This window comes from Macaca mulatta, chromosome 9 (assembly GCF_049350105.2).
Source record: "Macaca mulatta isolate MMU2019108-1 chromosome 9, T2T-MMU8v2.0, whole genome shotgun sequence".
NCBI lineage: Eukaryota > Metazoa > Chordata > Mammalia > Primates > Cercopithecidae > Macaca > Macaca mulatta.
The window spans coordinates 95960159-95982841 of NC_133414.1; the positions used below are offsets into that span (position 1 = coordinate 95960159).

Below are 22683 nucleotides of genomic sequence, written 5' to 3' on the forward strand. Positions count from 1 at the left end.
TTTTGAGATGGAGTCTCACTCAGTCGCCCAGGCTGGAGTGCAGTGGTGTGATCTCATCTCACTGCAAGCTCAGCCTCCCAGGTGCACGCCATTCTCCTGACTCAGCCTCCCGAATAGCTGGGACTACAGGCGCCTGCCACCATGCCCGGCTAATTTTTTTTTTTTTTTTTTTAATTTTCAGTAGAGATGGGGTTTCACCGTGTTAGCCAGGATGGTCTTGATCTCCTGAACTTGTGATCTGCCTGCCTCAGCCTCCCAAAGTGCTGGGACTATAGGTGTAAGCCCCACGCCAGGCCTTGAGTTATTCATTTTTCAGTCACACCTGACACTGGAGTCCACCTCACTCCAAAACAATGCAAAAAACAAACAACCAAAAAAGTAAGTTTAAAATTATTTAAAACCAAATAGAGACAATATGCTCTGCTGAAACTCTCACTTACTTTTCACATTTGACCCAGATTTAAAATTGTGCTCTGAACTTTATTATTGGTGTGACTCAGTGTGTTTTTAAATATATCGTATCTTGTTATTGAGTTTATGGAAAGAACATTTGGTTGTTATCTATGTATGATGGTATTGCATATGCTCAACATCAGTCAGAGCCACATCTTACCGGATAGGTTTTGGGTTTTAAAATATGTATTTGTTATAAATTGGGTAGACTAAAAATTAAAAATCCATTCAATTGCTCTTAAGTATGGCACCCGCTGGAATTTTCATCATTCAATATTTAAATTACTAGTATTCAACTGAAAATACTTGAGGAAGAGGGGAGATTTGGAAAATATGCTAATGATCCTGGCAATCGTCTTTGATGAATATCTCCTGAAATAAGATCTCTAAGATCCCAAAGACTATCATATTCATTCAAAGAAATAAAAATTAGAGTCCTTACTGTATAACATACATATGCCAATAGGGTTTTATTTTTTTAATTCTACTAAACATGATTTTTAAAAAACGTTTATCTCATTCTTGACTATTTTCTGCAAATATTAGGGTATTTATATGAAAAATCATAAAAGAAAATAGTTATTTCTGAGTTAAATTGTCTAGTTCCACACCCAAACTTTTGCATTAAGTGATTGTTTGTTTCCGGAAAGGCACATTTAACAAAACACTTTAATCTTTTAAGATGGAATATGACTATTTTGTAGTTATCATAATTTAATAAATTAGGCATATTGCAAAGTGAAATTACTTGCTTACTGAAATTGGAAGTTAATCAGTAAGAACTGTGTAAAGTAGCTTAATATGCCAAGCAATCTCTGTGATTTTATGGTAACTATCTTTTCTTTTCCAAACGTGATTGTGTTGTTATACAGTATTTATTTTAAATATAAGGGTTTAGAATCTTACAATGCAAAACTGAATGAAAGAAGTCAGAAAACAGAACATATTTTATGATTCAATCAATGTAAAGTTTAAAAAATAGGCATAACTAATCAACAATGTTAGATTAGGAAAGTGGTTTTCCTTAAGAAGGCCTCAGATTGTGACTCCAAGTGCATGAAGTACATTCTGGAATATGGATAATGATTTTGTTTTTTCAAGAGATAGCGTTTCACTGTGTTGCTCAGGCTGGTCTCAAGCTCCTGGGCTCAGATGATCCTCCAGCCTTGGCCTCCCAAGTGTTGTTATTACAGCCATGAGTCACCATGCCTGGCTTGTTTTGTTTCTTGATGCAAATGCTGGTCATGTGGATGTGTGTATTTTGCAAAATTTTATTGAGCTTTACATTTATAATTTGTACACTTTTTGTATGTTTGTTATCCCTTTCTAAAGTTTACACTAATAATAAAAAGTTTGTTTCAGAGAAATATCCATGTTAATAAGAAGATAGAGAATAATGTGTAACTAAATCTGACTGATTTGACATTTGTCCCAAATTTGCTCATTCTATGTGGAAGAAATGTCTTGGATACCTTGATTCAGACTTTGACTTATTGTAGCTGGGAATATGCGTTTTCTTTCTTATGCTATCCTTTGTTAAATGATTATAAACCTGTGGTTCAAAGTTTTTTTTTTTTTTTTTTTTTTTTTTTTTGAGACGGAGTCTCGCTCTGTCGCCCAGGCTGGAGTGCAGTGGCCGGATCTCTGCTCACTGCAAGCTCCGCCTCCCGGGTTCACGCCATTCTCCGGCCTCAGCCTCCCGAGTAGCTGGGACTACAGGCGCCCGCCACCTCGCCCGGCTAGTTTTTTGTATTTCTTAGTAGAGACGGGGTTTCACCGTGTTAGCCAGGATGGTCTCGATCTCCTGACCTCGTGATCCGCCCGTCTCGGCCTCCCAAAGTGCTGGGATTACAGGCTTGAGCCACCGCGCCCGGCCAGTTCAAAGTTTAAGTACAAAAAATGTTGATACTATTTTTCTTTCTTTGTTCATTTTCTTTTTCCTTTAAGTAAGAATGTGACCTAACATTGATAACTAATTACTATTACTCTAATACCAAAACTGAGCTCTGCCGTGCTGTAAGCCATATAAACTATCTAAAGAGATTAGCCAGTAGTTTGAGCTTGTCCTCTTCTAAAGATAATTTTAGGCTTGTCACAGTGGCTCATGTCTGTAATCCCAGTACTTTGGTAGACCAAGATGGGAGGATTGCTTGAGTCAAGGAGTTCAAGACCAGCCCAGGCAACATAGCAAGACCCTGTGTCTACAAAGAATTAGCCAGGCGTAGTGGCGTGCCTATAGTCCCAGCTACTCAGAGGCTTATATGGGAGGATAGCTTGAACCTGGGAGACTAAGGTTCAGTGAGTCGAGTTTATGCCACTGCACTCCAGCCTGGGTGGCAGAGAAAAAAAAAAAAAAGAGGGAATATTAACTCCCTAGAAAATTCATGAAATAACTGATCCTGAAGTGAAGTTATCTGGGTTGTGTAGTTTAAATTACCTTTTCTAACAAGTGATATGATTATCTGGAAATGTTTTAAATGGGTCACAATATATATAGAATTTGAAGCTAAATCAAGTTCTTTCTGTATTTAATACATATTTGCTATTATTTACTATTTTAATCATTTGTGTCTCAACTTTACCACTTATGTAGTCTTTCATTATGTAACTTATATTAAAATTAGATTAAATTGAAATTTCAGTTTCTTGGTCACATCAACCACTTTTCATTTGTCATATTTGGCTAGTACCTACTGCATAAGACAGAGCTGATTAAGAACATTTCTATCACTTCAGAAAGTTTTATTGGATAGCAATAATTTATATAAGTAAAACAATATATTCCTCAGTTTTTTTATTGTTATTAGATAAGACTATTTTTGTATGATTGTATTTTGTATTTTGTATGATTCTTAGCAATTCTTAGTAATGGTAGATCATAAATACATACTCATACTTAATAATAATAGCATAGATAAAAATAAGAATAAACAGATAATAAAAATAGTAATTATTGTTATAATAAATGAAAATGTCTAACTTACATATCTAGTATCATGAATAAGGTATAATCATCTTTTATCAAGTCTGTAAAACTCTCTTATCTACCATTTATTTTCCAAGTATTTCACTATGTAATAATTCTGAAATAGACATTCTAAAAAATTTCCCCCAATTTGACACCATGAAGCTGGCCCAATTTAAGATTCTCATAGCTGTATTTAAAAACAAATGAAAAAAGTCTAAACAATGTGTCAGTCCTTTTTAATTCTAAATGGTAGGAAACTTTAATATGTGGATTATAAGTACCTATCACCAGGAACAAATATGCTTAATCAGGATACAAGATGATTAAAAAGGAAGTCAGATGGTACTTTATTTTATTTTATTTCATTCCAGATATTTTACTACATTCTTTTATATTTATCCCCCTTAGGCTATGTGCTACATCAAAAATACCATCAAATTGTATGCCTATTACAGCAAGACAAACATTAGGTAGACAACCAATCCCATCCTTCAACCAATTTGGATCAACACACAGAGTTGAACTCAACAAACACGTAAACCAAAAATCTTGATTCATTGACTCTGTTTGTGTCTATGTCTGTTTTTTTAAATCTACTTTTAAAATTGACAAATAAGAATAGTACTTACTTATTGGTATCATAGATGTTTCTGTATGTGTAATACATAGCAATCAAATCAGATTAATTAGCCTATCTATCACCTCAAACAGTTATCACTTCTGTGTGTTGGGAAAATTCACTATACTTCTTATAGCTATTTGGAACTATATACCATTGTTAACTATAGTTATTCTACAGTGGTATACAGCACTAGAACCTATTCCCCCTATCTAGGACATTATGTTACATGAAATAAGCCAAGAACAGAAAGTTAAACACCACATATTCTTATTCATATGTAGAATCTAAAAAAAGGATGATCTCATAAAAATAAAGTGTAGAATACAAGATACTGGAGGCTGGGAAGGGTAAAAGGAAAGGAGGGGTAGGGAGAAATGTGTTAAAGGGTACAAAATTATACCTATGTCCTTTTAATTCATATGTCAGTAGTTATTATCATTCTAATAACAACCATTCAAAACTGTGAACACAAAGTCTATGCATCTACATAACTATATCCAGAAAAAATAGACATTTAGGAGGGCTTTATTATGTTATTATTACATAAGAAACCTCATTCTTACAAACAAAAATAAGCCGTTTCATAAAGGTTATCTTTTCCTGCTTAATTATAACCTCTTTTTTTTCTCCTCTTAGGCTACTGATAAAGATACGGGCAATTATAGTGTCATGGCCTACAGACTCATAATACCACCAATTAAAGAGGGAAAAGAAGGATTTGTAGTGGAAACCTATACAGGGCTTATCAAAACTGCTATGCTCTTCCATAATATGAGGAGATCCTACTTCAAGTTTCAAGTTATTGCAACTGACGACTATGGGAAGGGACTGAGTGGCAAAGCCGACGTACTTGTAAGTAGATAAAACTTCAGGAAAGGGAAGTAGCTGCAATACTAGCCATGGGTCAGTGTTTTCAGCTTATAGAACTTCTAAGATTAATTTAAAATGGGTTTTCAAAAACATAATTATTGTTAATTTTCACCCAGATTGTTAGTCACTATAGTTTAGGAATATGTAAATATATGGTTCATATATATAACACCATAAGGTGTTTATTTTTCTTGACCTTTGAGAAAAACATTATAATATTTGAAAAAATATGATTGTAACAACCAAGGTATAAGCATTGGATTTCTATTTGGTCTTCAAAGCTCATTTTTAATATAGTGTTGTCCAGTGCTACATAAAAATTTTAAATGCTTCACAGAGTTATACTATGGAAATTAAACTATGAAATTATTTGTTTAAATTACTTTCAGCATTTTGTAATTGAGAATACAAAGAAAATGTTTGGGGGCAAATTTTGTTCCAATAGTATTTATTTCTTTGTTTTATCAAAATCCCCAATGATGACATTGATTAACTTTGACTAAGTTATATTTGGCTATAGTCAATAATATCATTGTTCTAATTTTCACTTAGGCTGTGCAGAAGTTCAGTGATAGATCATTTGAAAGGGAAGTTTGATACTAGCTTTTATTGAAAATATTTAACAGCAGTGCATATATCCTATGGACTCTTTACCAACTTGAAAGCATGGGTTATTTGGACTTTTGTCTGATGAATCTAATACAAAATATATTTATTGGAAATATTTGTCACATAAAGACAGATCAATAATAAGTTGTCTTTTGTTCTTTGCATTGTACATTTTCATTTTTTCACAGTTCAGCTCATTTAGTTCCCTGGACAAGCGTAACCTTCATGTACAGGCATACATTAATGATCAAATATTTTTCTTCTTAGATAATGGTGAAGAACAATCACCATGATTGTGGCCCAAACAGTCCTCCAGGAGCATTCTCTTTTTTAACAGTAAAACTGCAATAGAGTAAATGAAGGCCACTCTAAGACAAGAAGTTTTGACATAGGAGATATTAAGTTTGACATAAATTTATGATCAAATTAATATCGGTAAACCTTATAGAACCTTATACACTTATTTTTATGAGATCATCTTTTTTTTAGATTCCATATATGAATAAGAACATGTGGTTTTTAACTTTCTGTTCTTGGCTTATTTCATGTAACATAATGTCCTAGTCTATGTTCTATTATTTAAGATATGCACATTTTGGTGCTTAAAAGCTAAACAATAGGCCAGGCATGGTGGCTCACACCTGTAATCCCAGCACTTTGGGAGGTCGAGACGGGTGGATCACTTGAGTCAGGAGTTTGAGACCAGCCTGGCAAAGATGGTAAAACTCTGTCTCTACTAAAAATACAAAAATGAGCTGGGCGTGGTTGTGCGCACCTGTAATCCCAGCTACTGGGAAGCTGAAGCAGGAGAATCGCTTGAACCCAGTAGACAGAGGTTGCAGTAAGCCGAGATCAAGCCACTGCACTCCAACCTGGGTGTCAGAGCAAGACTCTGTCTCAAAAAATAAAAAATAAAATAAAAACTAAACAATAAAGTCACTACACTAAGTGTAATTAAAATACTATAAAAATCAACACAAAATATATATAATCTTTACATAATATATAATTTTAATATATAATCTTTAAATATATATCAATCTAATTATATATGTATATATTATGTACATATTAGTGTACATATGAGATATAAAGTTTATTTTTAATATTTGAATTCCATATCTATTGTGTGGAAATTTAAGAATATGACTTTTAATATCATTCAAAATATATTTACAAAGAAAGAAAGTTAATTCAAAAAGCCATAATTTGTTATATATGTGATACCATATTCTGATGCAAACTAATAACATCTGGTACGCCATCCCAGCCAAATGATATTTTTGATAAGCTTTGTAATCCTACCAGTCAAGAGAAAGGAGATATGAGATAAATAAGAGGTTCATCTAGAGAGTATGAGTGCCCAAACCAAGAAGGAAGAGAGATGATGACAAGTCTGAATAAATTACAAATGTGTACTCAGCCCGGAACAGTATGTGAGGAAAAATGAATGAGGAATGGCCTGAGAAAGGGGGAGGGTTTTAGGGAGAGTAGGCTTTGATCCTTTGTTACTCAGGCGGGGTGTGGAGAGATGTTTTTTTTCTTTCTCTCTTTTGGTTTAGCTTTAGGAAGTTGGCATTAATTGGCTTAGGTTCCCTGCCCCGAGACCCAGGAGTTTCCTGTTTAATCCACCATTAGAAAACTATCATGAATTGGCCTTAGATTCCCTGGCCCCAGACCTTGGTGTTTTCCCTTTTCATTCAGCTTTAGGAAGTCAGCACAAATTGGCCTTCGGTTCCCTGCCTCCAGACCCTATTCTCCTGCGTCTGTATCCATTTAAATTAATGACTAAAACCCTCCAAATGAGCTTTTGCTTTGTTCAGTAATCACTATATTTTGCCTCGATGTCACAGAAAATCTTCTTTGCTCCTAATTCTCCAATACCTTGTCCTCATTCTCACTATGGCCTGATTAACTGGCATGCTATTTCACAGAAAACTAATACTAAAGCATTTAGAAGGACACTTCTATGACTCCTACCACTAAATCTACCTACCCTCCAGGATCTAGGCCAATATTCTTTGCCTTCTTTCTAGCTCCTTTAGGTGAATTCTCTCTGTTTTTATCTAAAGCCTGTACATCTACTTATGCAGTAGATTCAATTCCCACTTACCAGCTCTTGGACATTGCCTCAGCAGCTCTCCCATTTCTTTTCTACATTATTAATATAAATTTCCTCCTTATATCAGATTATTCCCACAACAATGCTTTTTTCCTATCTTCCAAAAATTCTAAAATATCTCTTGATCTATATCACCTTGTAGCTGTCATCCATTTCTCTATTCTTCTTTCTAGCAAAATTCTATGTTAGAATTGACTTATTTCTCACTATTGAATCTCTCTTAAACCCTCTCATCATAGGAGTGTTTTCTCTCCAATCACTCTTCCAAACTATTCTCGTAGATGCCACCAATGACTTTCATGTTAGGAAATGTGCTGATAATGTCAGTCCTTATCTTACTTGAACCATCAGCAATGCTTGACTATTACCCTCACTAAGGTTTCAGCCCACCCACCATACTCCCTTGTTTACTCCTTCTCAGTCTCCTTTATTGGTTCATTTTCTTCTCCTGACCTTTTAGTATTGAGGTTTCTCAGGACTCAGACATTACCTCTCTTTTCTATCTGCATTCACTCACTTGTTAAGCTCACTTAGTCCCATAACTTAAAAATATCATCTACATAGTGAAAGGTCTCAAACTTACATCTTTACCTTAAAGCTCATTCCTGAACACCAGACTCACATATTTATTTGTACATGTAGCCATTCCACTTGAGTATTTTTAAAAAGGTGTTTATTTAGTGTTTCCTAATAGATTTCTCTTCTTCATCATATTTCTTCCACCTATAGTCTTCCTCATTTTATTTGATGACCAAATCACTTTGAGTTCCTTAGGCAAAAAATTTCTTGACTCCTTTCTCTTCTAAACCTCACATTCATTCCCTTAGTAAATACTGTATATCTGTCTAGGCAGCTGGCTAACCTATCAATGAAAGTGTCCTAAACACCTTTTCAATATTTGTTGATGAAATGAGAAGTAGGCAAAAAGTATATCTGCTGTATGTGGAAGATGGTTGCCTCAAGGAAAAGCACTATGCAAGCTGAACTAGCTGCTTTTTAAATGGACTAACATTGTCATATGAAAGAGCAACCTAGAGACAAAATATCGTTATTCACACTTAAGTATTTGGTAGGCATTTACACAAAATGGATGAAGGGAGCCTGTCATTTCAATGTAAACAAGTAATGATAATACTGAAGCTTTCAAGGACAAATTAGAATATTAAAAAAATTGTACCTGTCACTGTAAACTTTACTAGCTTCTGAATATTTAGACTTTCTTGATGAGTCAGTGGTTTTATTAAATAATGTGATTTATTTAGTGATATTGTGTAATGAAATGTGTTGATATTTGCAAAATCTGCAGTGTTCTGTAAACTTGTATTTTCCAAGTGGCCAATGCAAGATGTTAAAAAGTTATACATGTGTAAAAGATCTATTCAAAGTACAATGGCTGAGTGTGTTGGCTCAGCCTGTAATCCCAGCAACTTGGGAGGCTCAGGCAGGGGGATCACCTGAAGTTAGGAGTTCAAGACCAGCCTGGCCAACATGATGAAACCTCGTCTCTACTGAAAATACAAAAATTAGTCGGGTGTGGTGATGGACACCTGTAATCCCAGATACTCGGGAGGCTGAGGCAGGAGAATCGCTTGAACCCAGGAGGCGGAGGTTTCTGTGAACTGAGATCACGCCATTGCATTCTAGCCTGGGCAACAAGAGCAAAACTCCATCTCACCAAAAAAAAAAAAGTACAAGACAGACAAATAGATTTTAGTGTAACTGAACATGGTTTTAGATTTCATGTGGAAACTAACCTTGAATTTTGGTATAGTATTTTAAAAAGAAAATACATAATTATCTAAGTGGACTATTAAAACACCTCTTTTATTTAATAAAAAGTGAGTTTGAAACAGAGACCAGTTAGGAAAGACGGTTCAAGCAGGAGGTGATGAATATCTCTAAAGTTGGGTTGTCCAATATGCTAGCTATCAGCCAAATGTAGCTATTGAATACTTGAAACATGGCTAGGTCACACGGAGATGTGCTATAAGGATAAAATACACACCAGATTTCAAAGACTTAAATAATAATATGTAGAATGTTCTTTACATGTTAAAATTATATTTTACTAAACATATATTAAACATATTGGGTTAAATGTGTTATTGAATCAATCTTATTATTTCTATCTTTCTAATGTGGGTGCCAGAAAATTTAAAATTACATATGTGATTTGCATTCGTGGCTCACATTATATTTCTATTGGACAGCACTATTTAAAATGTATAAGAAACTTAGGAGAATAAATGGAAAGGACATAGACATAATAACATGTAAATTTCCAGCCATTTTTTTTTAATTTTGTGCTTCACAAATGTTATTTCTCTTCCTTTTAACAATACCTAGTAATTTTAATCCATTACAAGTATAAATCTCAATGATGATGGAAACATATTTGTAAAGCCTTCATTAGTGGTTAACCTACGGAATTAAATAATTTTACAAAAAATTACTAAATATTTGGTGTAATAAACTGACATGCAAAGTTCTGGAAATATTTGCATTTTTGCAGAAGGTATACTGGAAAAGTAGCATAAATAAAATCTACTAATCTTAAACAGCTAAATATCCTTGTTATAGATGATAAAACAAACCAGAATAAAGTTGTAGAATTTCTGTGGAAGACTAAAATGTAAATTGTAATATCCTATTTTCTGCATTTGTGTAGTCAAAATGTGTGTGTTCTATATAAATCAGACATTAGCACTTTGAGGAGATTTAAAAATTTTAAAGTAATTAGTTAGAGGTAAGTGTGAGACAACTACTCTTGGAGTTAAATACAGTGCGACAGTGCGACCTTTGTTAATTTATCAGAATTAAATATTTTTTCTTTTTGTATCTTTAAAAGAAAATACAAAAGTATATTTTCAAAATATATTAACATCATAATAAAGTATAACTTTAAAATTGATATATTCCAGACACCTTAAATGTTAACTCCTACTCTTTCAGTCAGAATTTTGCTCAAAATCTCACTTTTTTTTCTTTCTTTTTTTTTTTTTTTTTTTTTTTTTTGAGATAGTCTGTCGCCCAGGCTGGAGTGCAGTGGCGTCTTGGCTCACTGCAACCTCCGCCTCCCAGGTTCAAGTGATTCTCATGCCTCAGCCTCCAGAGTAGCTGGAATTACAGCCATGCACAACCATGCCTGGCTATTTTTTGTATATTTAGTAGAGACAGGGTTTTACCATGTTGGCCAGGCTGGTCTCAACCTCTTGGCCTCAATTGATCGGCCTGCCTCAGCCACCCAAAGAGCTGGGATTACAGGTGTGAGGCGCCACATCCGGCTTAAAATATTTTGAATAAGTAACTTATCTTTCTGATGAAGGGAAAGCACTGACTTTCCTTCAGATTTAACAACATTCATTCTTTCCTTTCCACTAAGTTTACATTGGACAGATCTCCATCACATGGCTCCATTAAACTACAAAGAAGGCTGAGAAATCTATTGTGTGTTCCCAATAGGAAGATAGACAGAGCTGGTGAACAGCTAACCAGTCTATACTTCTGATTATCAAATATTTCATTATTTTCCACACAAATAGAGCAAAGTCTTATCAAAGTTAACACCTGAATCTTAGCTGTCATGCTGTTCTTTTTATCAGGTCTAGAGGGAACTCCTGGTATTTCAGTGATCCAGAAAATAAATTCACCCAGTATAGATGGTGGAAAAATACAGAATATCCAATAGAAATTCCTATTTGAAGAGGACAATAATGGTAGACATACAGAATTGTCCAGGCCAATTCTGAAATCCTGTTGGGTATATTTAATGTAGATCCCCATCCTTGGAGCAGGAGATTTCCTTGATTAAATCCTGTTTCTACCCTAAGATAGAAAAGCTTATGTTTGGTCTTCCTCTGTGGCTGCTGAATCTGTCCTCCACTAGTTACTACTTAGTTCCTTTCCCACCTTTGTTTTTGTTCACATCTTATATAATATTTGCAAAGTGTGACAGATTTCTGGTATATACAGCCTGACACCAGCTTTTATAGTTTTTTGGATCTGTATCCATAAGAACCTTGCAGAAAATTCATGCACATTGGAAACAGATTTTTTTAAAAATTTTAAGTCTACATTGCAAGAATCAGATAATTTGAAGACAGTTTACTGAAGGGTCTATTTTTGAAGGCCTGGGCAGGATGAATGTAGGGAAATAAGAGACATTGGAGAATTAGAGGAATACTAATAGTAGGGATTTCTAACAGTCTGTCAGCCAGAAAAGGTGGGTTGAAGCACATGCTTACCAGACCAGGAGACAGATGTGTGAGAAGAGAACAGTTTGACAGGTCAGACAGTCCTAACAATTTTCCACTGAAATACTCAATAATAAGGAGTTATTTCTCCTACTCATTTTCCTCTCTTTTCCATTATCCTGCTAATGCTCCCTACTACTCACTGTATCCATGACCCACATCATGGTCCAGGGGCCTTCTCCCAACAGATGGTGGAATTAGGAAGTGCTTCAGCACTAGTCCCACTACAAAAGCTCCTCTGTCCTGAGGCCAGGACTCCAGTACTTCTGAGTCCAGCAGTTAGAGGAGATGATGGGGGCTTCAGGGAACAGAGAATGAGGCCTAGTGATTATAATTCTCATTGGGATAACACTGTATAGTTACTACCTGTTCCAGGTGGTTTGCTTTTTATCAAAACTTTTAACCTTTTCTGGTCCAATGTTAAAAGAAGGAAAAAAGAAGGAGAAGGAAGGAAGAAAGAAGGAAAGGAGGGAAGGAGGGAACAGTTATACAAGTTTCATATACATACTTCTAGAAATCTTTATCATGTAATTTTACTGCTAAAAACTCAAAAACAATAAAACAAAAAATATTTCTATGCAACTTCTATATCCTTTTTTACTCAATACCAATAAGAAAAGACAAAGTGATACAAAAACTGTAATGATCCCTTTTGCTAGTGAAGTTAGATGTGTTTTGTAAAAAGACAATCAAGGGCCGGGCGCGGTGGCTCAAGCCTGTAATCCCAGCACTTTGGGAGGCCGAGACGGGCGGATCACGAGGTCAAGAGATCGAGACCATCCTGGCTAACACGGTGAAACCCCGTCTCTACTAAAAAATACAAAAAACTAGCCGGGCGAGGTGGCGGGTGCCTGTAGTCCCAGCTACTCGGGAGGCTGAGGCAGGAGAATGGCGTGAACCCGGGAGGCGGAGCTTGCAGTGAGCCGAGATCGCGCCACTGCACTCCAGCCTGGGCGACAGAGCGAGACTCCGCAAAAAAAAAAAAAAAAAAAAAAAAAAAAAAAAAGACAATCAAGACTCATTTACACGTTGAAGGAAAATTTAGTCATTTGGTCCCGGACTCCTATAACGGGTTAGGGGCACAAAGTTAAAACTGCCAGCATAAACTGCTTGCTCAGAAGTAGTAATCAGACCTACTCCTGTCTTAATAAAGTCTTCAGACATGATTGATTAGGCTCACACAATGGTTTGATACATTTCTAACTAGTAGCAAACATTTTACATAATATTTTGGATTTCTTTTTTTCCTGAAAAACTGAAAGATCTAGGAAATCTGGATTTTTTTCCCCCACATTGCAATATTCCTTAGAGGTGAGTAGTAGCTGACCTCTTGAGCTGAGTTATATGCTCTCGGATTTGTGTTACTTCCACTTCTTTCTATTATTTCATGTTTTTGGCTACTTTTCTCTTTTAAGTTACCTGCCTGGTTCCTGAAGACATCTGAGTTTGTGACCCCTAATAGGGGTCTCTATATGTAAAGAACCTGGAGCCCATAAAAAAATGTATGGCAACGTGAAATTACTCCCTACTGTAGATTGTATTGAGATGCGGTGCTAAGTATGCCTAACCCAGAGTCTTCAATTTATGATTCTGGTACAAATGCATTTATATTTTAATAGTATGTAAATGTATGTGCATGATAATATATGGCCTTTTAGAATTTTTCTATCGGTATTGAAAAATAGTAAAGAGCACAAGCTCTGGTGTAAGACAGACTGCATTTAATTAGGATTAAGTTATTAAATATATCTTCCATTTATGTTTCTTATTTTAAAATGGAAATGATCTTAATAACAACCTGATTCTTTCTATATATTTCAATGAGTTAAACCTGTAAAATACTGAGGAAAAGAATAAATGCCATGTTGTAAGCACAGAATAAATATTTTTATTTTTCTTCTATTTTTCAAATGTAAGATCATAGAAGAAATTCAGTAGATTTTAAATGAATGAGACATAGTTATCAATAGCCGTTAAATTAGCTCATTTAACCCATAGGTAAAGTTCTAAATATATATCTCTACCTACACAAATTTAAAGTTGGTTAAATAGATAAGAAAACTATATGTGATGACCTCGTAGAATGAATTATTCTAGCCAGTCATATCTCAGATTCTTAGTTACAATGAATAAATGATCTCTCAAGACTTGTAAAATATAAAACATATTTTTCATTATCTTGGGTGTTCCTTAACAATCAAATTTTTTAAAAAATGCCACCCTTCATGTCTCAGTAAATACCCAATAAAACAAACACAAAACCAAAAACAATTGAAATAACTCAGAATTTTTAATTTCTAGGTAAACAACAAATAGTTTCTCATGCTCAGTCTGCCCCAGTTAGTCTCCAAACTCTTGTGTAGATTGTATAATTAAAAAAAAAAAAAATTGTTCCTGAATTTGAAAATGAGAAACCACTGTGTCTATGCATAGTAGGGAAGAGGTAATGTGGGGGTTTTCTGATTATGGAAATTTCAGTGAGTAAAAATTAAATGAATTCTGTTTTTTCTTCTTTCAGGTCTCTGTGGTCAATCAGCTGGATATGCAAGTCATTGTTTCCAATGTGCCTCCTACTCTAGTGGAAAAAAAGATAGAAGATCTTACAGAGTAATTGATTTTGTTTCCTTATATATTTATTTTTATGTGACCATGATTTTTAACTTTTTTATTTTTTAAATTTTATTTTAGATTCAGGGGATACATGTGCAGGTGTGTTACATGTATATATTGCATAATGGTGAGGTTTAGGCTTCTAGTGTGCCAACCACCCAAATAGTGAGCACTGCAGCCGATAGCTAATTTGTCAGCCCTCATGCCCCTCCCATTCTCCCTCCTTTTGGGTTACTTGATTTATTTTAATTTTAATTTTTTAAATTGGGTTACTTGATTTATTTTAGCTGTTTAGTTGTTGGAGTCTTTTAGATATTATGATACTAATCCCTTGTCAGATGTAAGATTTGCAAATATGTTCTCCCATTCCATAGGGTGCCTTTTCACCCTGATGATTGTGTCACTAATTGGGCAAAAAGTTTTAAAATCAGAGGTAGTCCATCTATTTTTGCTTTTGTTGCCTGTGCTATTGGCGCCATATTCAATAAATCATTGTCAAATCCAGTGTTACAAAACTCCTTTCATATATTTTATTCTAGGCATTTTATGGTTTGGAGGTCTTATATTTAGATGTTTAATCCATTTTGAGTTAATTTTTGCATATGGTGTAAGATAAGGGCCCAACCTTATTTTTTTACATATGGATATTCCATTTTTTTTCAACACTAGTTGTTTAAGAAATTATCCCTTCCATGTCTGATTTCTTTTTGTAGATTTTTAAAAAACCTATGTAAATGTAAATTTAGAGTTTTCTTAAGCAGAAGTATTTCTGATCCCTTTTTGAAACCTACATTAGTAGATGGAAGTGGGAGTGATAAGATCCGTTAAGACCTGAGTCAGCACTCTGAAGCCAGCACTCCCCCATCCGTGTCTGGGGTGAATGATGAAAATACACACATAACTCAGGTAGCCATCAGGGTGCCAAATACTTAATTAAATAGAATAATTTATTGTTCTAGTGACGAGACCAATAAACACATTAATTGCCTATGACATTTTTAGGTGACAAGTTATATTATCATCAAAGCCATTTCTGTATTTCCCTCGAGACATCCCTATCTGATGAAGTGGAAAACTAGAATATCATGTGATCATCATTTTTATTTTTATTTTTTGGTAGACCAATATTTTAGGCAATAAGATAAAGTTCCCTTGGTAAGTATATAATTAGTACAAATGAGGACACTTGATGAAAGGAAAAATAATGACCTGACATATCCATTTTACAATGGAGCAGGTTTTACAAAGATGAGTATACTCTGATAGCTAAGATCACAGTACCTGGAAAATGGAATGATTGTAGTAAATCTTAGCTGCTATAATAATGATGATTACTCCTCACCTCACTGAATTGCCTGAAATGGCTATACTGAATTTTTTTTTTTACTACTTTTTAGATTTTAAGCTTATAAAATTGAACAGCCCCATAAGTAATAAAACATATTCATTTTTGTATTCCACAAATTCCAGTAAGGATCTGCACCACTACAGATACCCTTGAATATCTATGCTCTGATGTATTTTCAGTTGATCTTAGAATTCACCTCTTTGTAAGTCTTGTGGGTTTTTTAATTACTTTTTTTAAAAAATTAAGGCATAGGAGAAACAACTGTGAGAATAACAGTAGGGACACCTAACCACAATGGACAAATAATTGGCAAATAATTGTCTAAAGAAGAAACTATGAAATGTTTGCATTTTACAACTTCTTTCTACTCCCAGTTCATCATGAAACTCAAATAAGAGGAATTTGTGGCTCTAAAATTTCAATCCTTAGGAATCTATAAAAGAGACATTTTGAAAAGTATAAACTTGAGTTTAGAAACACAGAGTTACGGTATTTCTGTATGAATCGGAACTGACAACTTATTTCTCAGAGTTGCTCAAACCCATCTCTTACCTTCTGAATAAAATATGAAAATTCAATTATGGTAGAGCTTTACTGAAGTAGTTACTGACTTGATGTGGAAGAGCCTCAATTTTATGAAATATTTATGTAACACCTGAAATGTGCTGTGTAATCAATCTATAGTTCCTAGAATTAAGCTTACAAAACCTATGTTAGAAATGTAGCCAGGATATATATCACATATATAGAATTTATTTGTATAGTATATATAGTGTGTGTGTGTATATATGTGTGTGTGTGTGTGTGTGTGTGTGTGTGTGTGTGTGTGTGTGTGTGTATTTCTAGGAGGAGAATTGGAAGGCCTCTCGGGAAGCATACCTATGAAATAATAACTGCTAACACATTTTCTTAAATCAATGTAATAAAAATTTGATTTGAAGGGGAAAGGTTGAGCTCCTTTTTATTTCAGAGAACCTAGGCTCATTTCCCAGACCACCAAAGACTAGCTAGGAAGTCTTGGGCCACTATATCAAACTCTTTGAGTTTTGCATTTGTATCTTAAAGCTGGGGATTTATTAGTTAAAAAATAGTTACAGATTGTAACTGGAAATTTATCAGTGAACAAAGTGAAGTCCCTGTTGCCATGGAGCTTCTATTCTATTGCATAAAAATGGGGATATAAAATAGCAATATTAATAAATTAATATGTAATATGAAGTTATGTAGTGATAACTGCAATAAAGACAGGTAAATACAAGTAGGAATATAACAGTTATGAAATAAACTGAAGGCAATCATAAAAATAAAATACAAACCACAAATATAATAATAAATCCTACCATTTATTATTCAAGGTATAATTTACTATTCTTGAAAGAAAGGTTTAGTGTGACTCACCTTTATTCAAAGCCTTGGAAATTCATGGTTTTGACAGAAAGAAAATTTATTTACTACTTTTTGAAATATTCAGTTGGGGCATTATTTAGTAGAGAAATAACCTCTTTTTACAAGAAGAATGACTTGTCTTTAACTCACTAGGTTAATTGTGATTAAAGAAATCATAGTTCTCTACAGAACTGAAGATACCCCAGTATGTAATTATACAATTAAAACCTACTGTTTGATAATAATAGTTGTGCACATTGGAGTAGCATCTTTAATGCTTATCTATTTGAAATGTAGAAAAAGTACAGATTTAAAATTCTGTTTTTAGTTAAATATGGCAGGATTTTTAATTATTTCCAAAACTTTAGTATTCAATTAATCACATGGAACAAAGATGATTATAAACAAAGATGCTCCATGACTTTCACTTCTGTTCTATTTTTGAGGCTTAAAATGTTTTATTTTACATGGATTCTTAGTTATTATTAGAAGGAACATTATCTTAGTCCAATATGAGTAAATTGTTTAAGGATTAATCATCTGCAAAATGGCTTAAATTCACAATAATTAGTGTTTTATCTCAGATAACATATTTCACATATATTAAGGTAAGATTTTTTTATTTTGTATGTGTTGGTTTTTCCAAATTTGTACATATTTTTCTATAAGCAAAGTCTACCGAAAGCAAATTACTTATCAAGTCTTAAGATTCCATTGCATATTGATTCCATAAAGAGTCCTGTATGCTGACATGTTTCTTCCAATAGATGTGTTTCTTATTTTAGTGGTCATAATACTCATCATTCATTCACTCATTAACACATTTCTGAATGCTTATACTCTATTATACCAGCTTCTGTTTGGGAAAAAAAAATTATAAAGAAAATAAATCAACTTTCTTAATTAATATTTGCCATCTGAGAGATGTAACATAAAAAAAAAACAAGTCAATCATATTTGTGCCCTTTCCCCATGCCTTCTCAGCAACATAGAAAAAAAAGAAGATTGAAAAAAGTAAAGGATGAGGCATGGCTGCTACATTTAGGCAGTGCATTTTGTTGAATCAATATTCTTTCTACTTTTTATCTTTTTTACTTTTTAGTATTCAGCCTTTTGGAGACAATGGAAAGCCAAAAGAAACAAACAAATAAACGAACAAAATAGTTTCTATTATCCATTGAGGACATTTTCATTTTGCTTTGAGTTGAAAAAAGTTTAAAATCTTTGCGCTATTGTTGTTGTTTTCAAAAAGAGATAAATGGGATCTTCCCAGATTAAAAATACATTTTATTGGAAGATCAATTAAAAACACTATGTTTAGTTTTAAATCAAATATAAACATGTTTATGTTGTCTTTATTTGCTCTGTGAACATAATACAAACAAAATTTGGGGGCAACTATTTTGTTTAAGAAAATAGCATGATCAAAAGATATAGATTACAGAAATAAAATTACTAATGCAAAATGAACCATTGTAATGAAGGTATCAATATATTGACTGAATCTTTGAATTGCCCTTCAAAATTTTAGAAGTGTTTGAAATGTTCTTATCAACTTATGATGGAGAAAAAATAATTGATACAGGTATATTTTTTCCTGAGATTTGAAGGGAAGGGGTTATTCATATTCAAAAGTGAAATTCACTCATAAAACACTAAGAAAAAAAATTCGGGCCAACTTTATTTATGTTTTCATTTTAAGATCTAGAAATTCAGAAGAAAAGCAAAGAAAGACTGAGTGGGTAATCTTAAGTTATATTATAATCTGTTTTTCTCCCCTCAAATATCATTCAGTTCAGTTTATTTTTAAGATCTTTTGTTTGTACCAACTAGAAGATAACTAGAAAATAGTTGTGTAAAAATAAGGACATCATTATATATTGTTTTATCAAAACATTTGAATCACAGTTGCTTTATGGAGATCTCCAAAATACGTAGTGGACATTTATTTCTTTTAAAATTCTTTCCTTTCTTCCTCCTCTTTTTTATGTTTTATAGCCTAGAAGTTTTGCCAAATTGAACAGCTTATTATTTTTATAATTCACCCCAACCCATAGTACCAGGTAGATATATCACTTTCTTGAGAGACCACTTTAATCAGCAAGAGGCAATTCCTCTGTTCTCTTAATCCTATTTATTATTCTTTTCTACACTTTCTTTAATTTATTCAATTTACCACAGTCTGTGCTGCTGTTTTTTAATGTGAGACATAAACTCCACAGAATGTTTATGCAAGAGAATTCCGTTTGTATCAGAAAGTCATAAGTTATATTTTAGATGCTTTCATATATGTCTAATAAATATTAAAGACTAAATTTAATTTTGTTTTAATTGTGTACTTTATTCCAAAAGAAATACAAGTAGTTTACAATGATTCACACAGGAAAAAAAGGTAAAATACATTAAAAATGAGTTTAGAAAAATAAAGCAAACAAACAACAAAGAAATTAAAGAAAGGATCAGAGTAAGAGTAAGTAATTACAGAAATGCTGCAAAGGCCTGTATAGTCCATATCGAGTAATCACAAACTTGACTTTCACCTTGTTAGGGCCAAAGTGAAAGACGCAAACAAGCTAAACAAAAAGAACAGATTCAGTTACAAAATTAACAAAACCATATCTCTTCTGGTACAAAAGAACTCCTTCTAAATCTGATTCCAGATTAGGGGAAAATGTTTTTATCTTGTGGGATACCACAGAGAGGTTACCATGTAATGTAATTAACAAAATGTTCCGTGGCTGGAGCACCATTTAGGTAGAGTCTAGGTAGAGTCCCTGTGGGTCTGTGTTAATGGAGGAAAGAAATTCAGAACTGCAGGAACTGCATTCCTGTATTTTTATCCCTCCAGCCATCTGCAATGCCTGTTGATTCATTTAGCAAAGCTTTTGAAAAAATATTGATAAGGACTTGGGGTGGAACTCTCTATGATGCTAGATAAATATAAGCCATTTACCTGAACAAAAGGCTAAGTAGGGTTTATAATCATGAAATCTGAAGAGTTCTTGTAACCATCACAACAAATAGCTAACATTTATAGCATGCTTCATATTGGTTAGATTATGTGCATTTAATGGATGTAGTCTCCTTAACCTATCGTAGAGGCTCTTTGAGGTAGGTTTGATTACCCACTGTATAGATAAATTCCCTGAAACTTTGAGAGGTTAAGTAATTTCCACGAAGACCCAGTAGTGGAGTTTTAATTTTAATCTACATCTATCAGCCACCAGCAGACGGAGTTCCCTCTGTTACATTGCCTCTTAGGAGGCAAACCTAATTAAAAACCCAACCCATCTTTTCTTGAGAGTAAGCTGAGCATGCAAAACCTGAAATTCTCATCACATGGTAATTTTAACTCAACTTATCCACACAGACAAATGGGTAATTGAGAAGATGGCTGCTGCAATAATTTTAGTGTAAAAAAGTAAATAAATTAAAAGCTAAATCGACCATGAATAAATACCTGTCTCATCTATAAAACTATCAGTAAACACCTTACACTACAGTTTTCCATAATGCAATTTCTCGTTGAAATTAATTGAAGATGTACATACAGGTAACTGGATAAGGTAATGCTGTAAATTGAAATTTAAGGGCATCTACCAAAAATAACTTGGCTTGAGAATAAGTAAGTTAAGCGAATCAGTTGTTTATTGACACTCTTAGTTTGTGATTTTAAAATAATGCTATCTGCATAGGAAAAAAAATCAGTTAAATAAACCTTTCAGCATTTATTCTAAGAAAGTTATTTAGATAAACTTTGTATTGGACATTAATTAGTATGTGGTACTATACTAAAATATGTTACATAAAATATATTAGCTATATTAACATATTTCTTTAGAAGTTTTCTGTTTTTAAAACTTTTTCTAAAGGTGACATGATTAAATAAACATTAACAGGAGTATGTTATAGAGTATTCAAAGTAAAGTGGAACAATAAAACCTTAAATTAAAATGTAATTTTTGTTCAATAATTGTAATTATCATTCAAATTTAAAATATTTTTTTTCACTTTTTAGAAGACTAATCAAAGCCAGTTTTCTGTTTTGAGAATGTTTGACGTAATCAGATACTGTTTTGCTTCATACTTGATTATACTATTTGCATTTTAAATAGGTATATTGCTACCAAGAAGTCAGATTCAGGGCAATTTTTGGCATTCACTTTTAATTATTTGTGTGTGTGTGTGTGTGTGTTTGTGTGTGTGTATACATACACTTTTGATATAACCTAGTTGTGCGTATTTTTGGGATATATGTGATATTTGGATTCATATATATAATGTGTAATGATAAATCAGGGTAATTGGAATATCCATCAACTCCAACATTTTTCTTTGTATTGAGACCATCACAATTCTTCTTATGTAGCTATTTTGAAATATACAATAAATTTTTTTAACTATAAATTACCTGCCATACTGTTGAATACTATAACTTATTTATTTTCTCTATCTGTAATTTTGTATCCATTAACCATCTTATCATTATCCCAATCTTCCTTCCCTTCTCAGCCTCTGGTAAGCACCATTCTACTCTCTACCTCCATGAGATCCATTTTTTAGCTCTCACATATGAATCAGAATATGTGATTTATTTCTTCTGTGCCTGGCTTATTTCACTTTACATAATAACCTTCAATTTTATCCATGTTTCTGCAAATGACAGGACTTCGCTCTTTTTTATGGCCAAATAATATGTACCACATTTGCTTTATTCACTCATCTGTTGATAAACATTTTGGTTGATTCCATATCTTGGCTACTGTGAATAGTTCTGTGATAAACATAGGCATGCAGATATGTCTTCAATATATTGATTTTCTTTCTTTTGGATGTATACCTAGCAGTAGGATTACTGAATCATTTTATAGTTCTATTTTTAATTTTTTGAGGAGCCTCCATACTGTTTTCCATAATGGCTGTACTACTATACATTCCCCCCAATAGTGTATAAATCTTCCTCCTTATCCATATCCTTACCAGCATTTGTGATTTTTTTGTTTGTTTTTTTGATAATAGCAATTCCTGTTGGGATGACATAGTATTTCATTGTGATTTTGATTTTCATTGCCTTGATGATTGGTGATGTTGAGCATTTTTTCATATGCCTATTGGCTTTTTGTATATATTCTTTTGAGAATTGTCTATTCACATCTTTGGCCCATTTTTATTTATTTTATTTTTATTATACTTTAAGTTCTAGGGTACATGTGCACAACGTGCAGGTTTGTTACATATGTATACTTGTGCCATGTTGGTGTGCTGCACCCATCAACTTGTCATTTCCATCAGGTATAAATCCCAATGCCATCCCCCCCCACCCCCTCCCCATAATAGGCCCTGGTGTGTGATGTTCCCCTTCCAGAGTCCAAGTGATCTCATTGTTCAATTCCCACCTATGAGTGAGAACATGCGGTGTTTGGTTTTCTGTTCTTGTGATAG

The 22683-nt window shown here is 33.5% G+C and overlaps 1 protein-coding gene across 1 annotated transcript in view; it reads left to right on the top strand.

The window, feature by feature from the left end:
* Positions 1-22683, top strand: part of PCDH15 (protocadherin related 15) — a 990428-nt gene that overhangs the window by 929081 nt on the left and 38664 nt on the right. The window contains exons 27-28 of the mRNA XM_077945583.1: positions 4680-4895; positions 14416-14504. Of these exons, the coding sequence (XP_077801709.1) occupies positions 4680-4895; positions 14416-14504 (305 nt within the window). The remainder of the gene's footprint in view (positions 1-4679; positions 4896-14415; positions 14505-22683) is intronic.